The 8393-nt window shown below is 44.4% G+C and overlaps 1 protein-coding gene across 1 annotated transcript in view; it reads right to left on the reverse strand.

Annotated features, from left to right (window-relative positions):
• Positions 1 to 2365: 2365 nt before the first annotated feature.
• Positions 2366 to 8393, reverse strand: part of LOC111952359 (thromboxane-A synthase-like) — a 113340-nt gene continuing 107312 nt past the window's right edge. Inside the window, 4 exon segments of the mRNA XM_023970943.3 lie at positions 2366 to 3317; positions 3667 to 3829; positions 4122 to 4259; positions 4740 to 4828. Coding sequence (XP_023826711.1) covers positions 3201 to 3317; positions 3667 to 3829; positions 4122 to 4259; positions 4740 to 4828 — 507 coding nt within the window. The 3' untranslated portion in view covers positions 2366 to 3200.

Here is an 8393-nt window from a genome sequence, read left to right on the forward strand (position 1 = left end):
CTAAAACTGTTTGAATGATGTCTGTGAGTATAACATAACTCATATGGCAGGCAAAAAAAATCCAACCAGGAAGTGGGAAATGTGAGGTTTGTAGGTTTTCAACTCATCGCCTATCGAATACACAGTGGGATATGGGTCAGTTTGCACTTCCTACGGCTTCCACTAGATGTCTGTAGAACCTTGTCTGATGCTTCTACTGTGAAGTGGGGCCGAAGGAGACGGGAATGAGTAAGGTCTGCCATGAGCTGACCATGCTCTGACCATGCGCGTTCACATGAGAGGGAGCTATGTTCCATCACACTTCTGAAGTGGAATTCTCCGGTTGGAACATTATTGAAGATTTATGTTAAAAACATCCTAAAGATTGATTCAATAGATCGTTTGACATGTTTCTACTGACTGTTACGGAACTTTTTGACATTTCGTCTGCTTTTAGTGAACGCGCTTCGTGACTTTGGATTTGTTTACCAAAAACGCTAACAAAAGTAGCTATTTGCACATAAATGATGGACATTACCGAACAAAAATGTATTGTGGAAGTGGGAGTCCTGGGAGTGCATTCCGACGAAGATCAGCAAAGGTAAGTGAAGATTTCGAATGCTATTTATGACTTTTGTTGACTCCACAATTTGGCGGGTAACTGTGTGGCTTCCTTTTGTGGCTGAACGCTGTTCTTAGATTATTGAATATTGTGCTTTTGCCGTAAAGCTTTTTTGAAATCTGACACAGCGGTTGCATTAAGAACAAGTTTATCTTTAATTCTAAAAAACATGTATCTTTCATCAAAGATTATGATGAGTATTTCTGTTATTTGACGTGGCTCTCTGCAATTTCTCCGGATATTTTGGAGGCATTTCTGAACATGGCGCCAATGTAAACGGAGGTTTTTGGATAGAAATATGAACTTTATCGGGGAAAAAAACATATATGTATTGTGTAACATGAAGTCCTATGAGTGTCATCTGATGAAGATCATCAAAGGTTAGTGATTCATTTTATCTCTATTTCTGCTTTTTGTGACTCCTCTCTTTGGCTGGAAAAATGATTGTGTTTTTCTGTGATTTTGCGATGACCTAACATAAACAATTAAAATAACGAGGCAATATACAGGGGGTACCGGTACTGAGTCAATGTGCGGGGGTGCAGGTTAGTTGAGGTAATTTGTACAGTAGGTGGGGGTAAAATGACTAGATAATAAACAGTGAGTAGCAGCAGTGTAAAACCAAAGTGGTGGTGGTGGTGGMGGGGGGGGGGGGGTCAGTGTAAATAGTCTGGGTAGCCATTTCATTAATTGTTTAGCAGTCTTATGGCTTGGGGATAGAAGCTGTTAAGGAGCCTTTTGGACCTAGACTTGGTGCTCCGGTTACGCTTGCCGTGCAGTAGCAGAGAGAACAGTCTATGACTTGGGTGACTGGAGTCTGACAATTTTTGGGGGGCCTTCCTCTGATGACAGGAAACTTGGCCCCAGTGATGTACTGGGCCGTACCCTCTGTTGTGCCTTACGGTCGGATGCCGAGCAGTTGTCATACCAGGCGGTGATGCAACCGGTCGAGATGCTCTCGATGGTGCAGCTGTAGAACTTTTTGAGGATCTGGGGACCCATGCCAAATCTTTTCAGTCTCCTTAGGTGGAAAAGGTGTTGTCGTGTCCTCTTCATGACTATCTTGGTGTGTTTGGACCATGACATAACATTGAGTCAATGCCTGACCTGTTACAATACAATATTATGATTGATTGGATGGATGATTGTGAGGAAGATTAAACTCGCTTGCTTGCCATAGAGCAGTTGGTAGAGACTTTGCAAATCCTTAAAGTGCTAGTTCCTCCAAATTACAAAATAACATTCATTACTTTATCCTGTAAACAGTCTTTGGACAAGGTTATTGCATAGCATTTGGAGACTGGCCAGGTAAACAAAACCAAAGCATGGATCGCAGTCTTACCTTGTCCATAGACTACTTACAGGAAATCCAAAATGTTATTTTGAAATTTGGATGAATTATCCCTTTAACGGGGCAGTGCGGTCAAAAATTTGATTTTCCAGTTCTTGTAATGATATTTCCACGCTATGAGGTCGAAATAACACGGAAATTGTGAAAATGGGGCTGAGTTTTTGGCCCACAGCATGACGTCACAATCTTATCTGATTATTCTGACCAATGACCATTCATCTTTTATTTACTTATGTGTCCTACTTTGAAGGGGTAAGCAGGGTAGACTCTAGAGTAGACGATCCTATCCGCCAATCAGGGCTGAGTATGTAAATATATTTACATTTGTATCAAACCGCCCACACGATCAGACAGCATTTCGATGGCAAAATGATAGAAAACTGTTATTTTCATTAAATAAACAAACACAGTGATTTATTAGACATACAATGATGATTTAATAGTTCACGGGCATGTTAACATCAATAGTCCAATATGAATTTATACAGAGGTCAAAGTGTGTTGTTGTTCTATTGTACTCAGAACAGCCTTTTCCACAGTCTTCCCCTCCCCCCAACCAGAGAGGAAGAGGCGAAGCGAGAGGTTTCACTCTCGCCAAAATAAGCCCGTTTCTATGGCAAAATAAGCCCGTTTCTATGGACTTATTTTGGACTTAAGCTTGTCGCCTGCCTTCCCGCCTTCGGGACAACGACTCCCATTGTTAGGGCGGAGACATGAGCAATGTGATTTCCCCCAGCCTGCTTCTTTCTCTCTTTCTCTCTCTCGCTAGTCCTGCAGAATCACACTGGCGATCGATGTGCCATTGGCAGGGGCCTCGGGGGCCTTAATGATGTGTTGACCTCTGTCCAGCACACTGCCTGATTAAAAAGGTGAGTCGCCCATGGCCCAACCTCACTTTTCATGTGCTAATGGTCATTTACCATAGTAATGCTGCTGCTCCTCTGTACACTTCCCTCAGCCCGGTCCATCGGGGATCAAGACACAGGGATAGGCACGTGAATTTAGATCTTCTAGTTAAAGAAGAGGTTAATGCTAGCCCGGTCCTAGATCTGTTTGTGCTGTCTTGCCAACTATCTAAAGGGACAGCACCAAACCGGTGAGAATGACCATAGAAGTTAGCAAAACAGCAAAAACAGATCTGGGACCAGGCTAGGTTAGTGATACTTTATGTTTATCCTTAAAATAAGCTCATTCATTGGATGGATGGTGTATCAGTTTCATAAGAGCCGATAAAGGAGAACAGAGCTTCTATTCTTCTTGTGCAGGGGGAGTCACTGGTTCTCCCTCTGTCTCTCTTTTAGTGATTTTCACATAGATGCCATTCTTAGGACCGAGCGTGGTGTGAGACTTCAACTCCAGAGGAACCTGGAACATAAAGAACAATATAGGGCAGAGGTTAGAGAGAGCAAGGTCACAGCATAGACCGAGCTGTCTACATGTGACTCAAACTGGGACTCAAGCAAACAAACGGCATCAACGCTGCACTGCACTTGACTTTTAAAGTCCATTTCCCTGACATTCTCAAAGATCGCATCTGCACTAAACGTCTCGGATGTCTGCTCAAGCGTAAATTACCTTTAAACGTCAAGTGAAGTACGGTTTGTTGGAATCTTAGCCTCTGTATTTCAATATTTTAATGAAATCAACTAAATGACCTTTAAACACTTAGGTTGAGATAAGTGCCAAAAGAAGGGCCATCGCAGGTTGAACCCACCTTAGTGTCTGTGCTGGCCACGATGTTGAACTTCCTGAAGACGCGCACCAGGGCCATCTTGATCTCCAGCTGGGCCAGCCTCATGCCCACACAGCTGCGGGGCCCTGCCCCAAACGGCAGGTACACAAAAGGGTGTCTGCTGGCCTTGGCCTCCGCTGTGAATCTGCATGGGAGAGAGTAGAGGCCTTTAGTGGTCAGTCTGGAGTACACTCTGATAGCGTGCTAGTCAAATACACTTGAACGTGCATTCTGCATTGTATCATTACTTGTGTCAATGTAAAAGCACTCCCCGTTGTACAGAACACCCACAGTGGGACATAACGTGAGGCAATGACTGAGTGTAGCTGTGCTGTGTAACGATGTAACTGTGCTGGGACTTGTCTACTGTATCTCTATGCTAGACCCATAGTAATGGAACAAGAATACTGAGCTACAGTAGACTGACTGTCTCCTACCTGTCAGGGATGAACTTTTCTGGCTCGGGCCAGTACTCTGGATCATAATGCAGATAGCCTGCAGGGATCTCCAGAGTGGCTCCCTTCGGTAGGAACTGTCCGTTGACCATGCAGTCCTCGTCTACGTCCCGGGCAAACCTGAAACAAAATGGCTGCTCAGTTTCAACAATGCAAATAAGAAATGGTGAACTGTGGAAACATGGGGGACATGGCCATGTACAGTACATAAGATAAGTTTATTGGTCGCATCCATAGTTTAGCAGGTGTTATAGTGGTGCAGTGAAATGTTATGTTACTAGCTCCTAACAATGTAAATGTCAAACAGCTACAATTTTAAGAATTTTTTTTAATAAAAAAGAAAGAAATCAAGAACAGGGGGATGAATCCAATTAGTATCAAAATGCAATCTACGCACATGTACACCAGGGGAATTTACACAAGCTAAACTAAGAATGATATGTACGGCAGCAACTATATTACAGAGAGCTATAACCCAGTTTATAAATACAACTATGCGGTGTGTATGAACAGTGTAACTAAAATACAATGTCCAGTAGGAGAAATATTAGAATAAGCTATGTCGGGATTGGGAATCATTCTAAACATACATAAACAGACCTGAAACCAGGAGGATAGAGACGCAGAGCCTCGGATATGACCATGTCTAGATATTTCAGATCCTGCACATTGGTATAATCTGGTGAATCCTACAAGATAAAAGGAACACAAAAGCATTTATGTAAGTTACATTGTATTTACTTTGGTACCAAACAATCCCTATAACATCAATACTGAAAGCAAGCAAATCCAAGGAAGAACAGGAGCTAAGTGCAATTTAAACTTGTGCCAGCAGAGAGCAGCAAAACACCACGTTCTTCAGGTTACGGCTATGAGGTTATTTGGAGAGCATGGCTAAGAATAGAAGAGTTTGGCATAGGCTGCACCAAACAAATCACAAAGAAGAACTAGAGCATGGTTGTATGAATGATGAGAGTGACTGAGTGGACATTAAACCTGTCTAGCACTGTTAAACACTGACTATGTGTAGTGCAGCTGAACGACCCTCTGTCCCTAAAACAATTTGCTAACGTGTGTGTGTGGTTGTGTTGTGTGTGTGTTGTTGTGTGTGTGTGTGTGTGTGTGTGTGTGTGTTGTGTGTGTGTGTGTGTGTGTGTGTGTGTGTGTGTGTGTGTGTGTGTGTGTGTGTGTGTGTGTGTGTGTGAGGGTTGGAAGGCCAGTCACTGCCAATGCAGAGAGAGTGTGTGTGTGTGTGGGGGCCGGTGAAGAGGCTGTGCAAGACGGCTCCATTGTCTAGCCTTGCTGTCGCTTCTCATTGGGCGCCACACAGATCCCAAGGGGAATGACATGTCCCTAATGAGCACTAAGAGTTAACGCAGCTCTCTGCTCCACTGATAAAGCCTAGCAGCCGCCAGACCTGTTGTGTAAGATGGGCATCTTACCACGAGAGAGGGAGAGAGAGAGACATATAGAGAGAGGGAGGGAGAGAGACATATAGAGAGAGGGAGAGAGAGAGACATATAGAGAGAGGGAGAGAGAGAGACATTTAGAGAGAGGGAGGAAAACAACGAGAGGTGTGAGAGAGAGAGAAAAAGACCTTCAGAACAGAAAGACAGTGAGTTCTAGCGAGGTCTGCCTGCAGTGCCCTTTCTGCCTGCAGTGCCGGGTGTAGCTAATGATTATTCAAGAGATTCTCCGGTCATTTTTATACTTTTTAGCCAGAAGTTCTGAAAGTAGCGCGCACGAGCCAGAAGTTGTCCCCTAAAAGTGCGTACTGCGTCACAATATGTGCAGATATGTGCTACACGTCATTACTCTCTCTCTCGCTCTGCTGTGTGTGCATCTGACTAGCTATCACTCAAATGACGGGGAGCTGAAGCTCATTGGTTGAAATCAAATTGCTAGGGGGCTGGCCCACATGGAGGGAAATGTAGGGAAAATGGCACAGCACAGCTTTGAGAAAAACAGATGCTTTCAAACTAGGTATTCCGTGGCTAATTGAGGTAAGACAGTAATTCTGCTCATAGATTATACACGTATGAACTACACATTGACACATCCAGCCCAAAGTGGGAGGTTTAACAAATACTTACACTACATGACCAAAAGTATGTGAACACCTGCTCATCAGACATCTCATTCCAAAATCATGGGCATTAATATGGAGTTTGTCCTCCACTCTTCTGGGAAGGCTTTCCGCTAGATGTTGAAACATTTCTGCGGGGACTGATGTTGGGTGATTAGGCCTGGCTCACAGTTGACATTCCAATTCACCCCAAAGGTGTTTGATTTGGTTGAGGTCAGGGCTCTGTTCAGGCCAATCAAGTTCTTCCACACCGATCTCGACAAACCATTTCTATATGGACCTCGCTTTGTGCACGGGGGATTGCCATGCTTAAACAGGAAAGGACCTTCCCCAAACTGTTGCCACAAAGTTGAAAGCACAGAATCATCTACAATGTAATTGTAAGCTGTAGCGTTAAGATTTCCCTTCACTGGAACTAAGGGGCCTAGCCTGAACCATGAAAAACAGCCCCAGACCATTATTCCTCCTCCACCAAACTTTACAGTTGGCACTTTACATTGAGGCAGGTAGCGTTCTTCTGGCAACCGCCAAACCCAGATTCGTCCGTCAGACTGCCAGATGGTGAAGCATGATTCATCACTCTAGAGAAGGTATTTCCACTGCTCCAGAATCAAATGGCGACGAGCTTTACACCACTCCAGCCAACGCTTGGCATTGAGCATGGTGATCTTAGGGTGTTGTGAGGCTGGTCGGCCATAGAAACCCATTTCATGAAGCTCCCAACGAACAGTTCTTGTGCTGAGGTTTCTTCCAGAAGCAGTTTGGAACTCGGTTGTGAGTGTTGCAACTGAGCACAGAAGCTTTTAACGAACTACGCGCTTCAGCACTCGGCGGTCCTGTTCTGTGAGCTTGTGTGGCCTACCACTTCGCAGCTGAGCCGTTGTTGCTTCTAGATGTTTCCACTTCACAATAACAGCACTTACAGTTGACCGGGGCAGCTCTAGCAGGGCAGAAATTTGACGAACTGACTTGTTGGAAAGGTGGCATCCTATGACGGTGCCACGTTGAAAGTCACTGAGCTCTCCAGTAAGGCCATTCTACTGCCAATGTTTGTCTATGGAGATTGCGTGGCTGTGTGCTCAGCAACAGGTGTGGCTGAAATAGCCGAATCCACTAATTTGAAGAGGTGTCCACATACTTTTGTATATGTAGTTTATTAGTCGTCAAAGTTCCAGAGCGTGTTTTTACTGCAAGACCAGGGGAGGGGGAGCGGGAGCGTTGTGCTTTTCTACTTATGGAGATTCAATGACAATAACTTATCCGAATCCTGCGGGCCGGAATAACAAAGCTAACTCAACAAGTTGATCGGGAACACATTGGCCCCAGCGTGTTTGGTTTGGTTTTACTATCCTTGTGGGGACCATAAAGGTGCATCAGACATCCTGGTTCTGCACCACAGGGCCTGACACAGAGCATAGTGGTGGGAGGTGCATCAGACATCATGTCTCAGCTCTTTAGCCATCAAATTCAGCCCATTGAATGTTCCAACAGCACACAGAAACGTCGAGAAAACATACTCCCTTGCAATGAGGGCATGTTTTGCAACGGAAAATGAAAACAAGCATTTGTTATTGGTCAAGTTCATGTTTTCTCCCTGTTTCTCCCATTTGGTGCCTAATGAATATGACCCAGGTATCACACACAGGAAAGCTGCTGATGAGCAGTGTTCTATAACAAAAGGGTCAGGGTTGACTGATCTGACCACCCTGACCTTTCTCCTTACAGGGATCACAGACAGACAGAGAGGGAGAGAGAGATAAAGAGAGAGGGAGATGTTTTATTTATTTATTTAACCTTTAACTAACTAGACAAGTCAGTTAAGAACAAATTGTTATTAAAATGACGGCCTACCAAAAGGGAAAAGGCCTCCTGCGGGGACGGGGGGCCTGGGATTAAAAATAAAAATATAGGACAAAACACACATCACAACATGATACAGAGAGAGAGAGAGAGATATGGGAGGAAGGGAGACAGAGAGAGAGAGTGAGAGAGAGGGGGTAGAGGGAGGGAAGGAGGAGAGAGTAATTGTTATTAAAATGACGGCCTACCAAAAGGGAAAAGGCCTCCTGCGGGGACGGGGGGCCTGGGATTAAAAATAAAAATATAGGACAAAACACACATCACAACATGATACAGAGAGAGAGAGAGAGATATGGGAGGAAGGGAGA

The sequence above is a fragment of the Salvelinus sp. IW2-2015 genome, linkage group LG26, assembly GCF_002910315.2.
Source record: "Salvelinus sp. IW2-2015 linkage group LG26, ASM291031v2, whole genome shotgun sequence".
NCBI classification, from domain to species: domain Eukaryota; kingdom Metazoa; phylum Chordata; class Actinopteri; order Salmoniformes; family Salmonidae; genus Salvelinus; species Salvelinus sp. IW2-2015.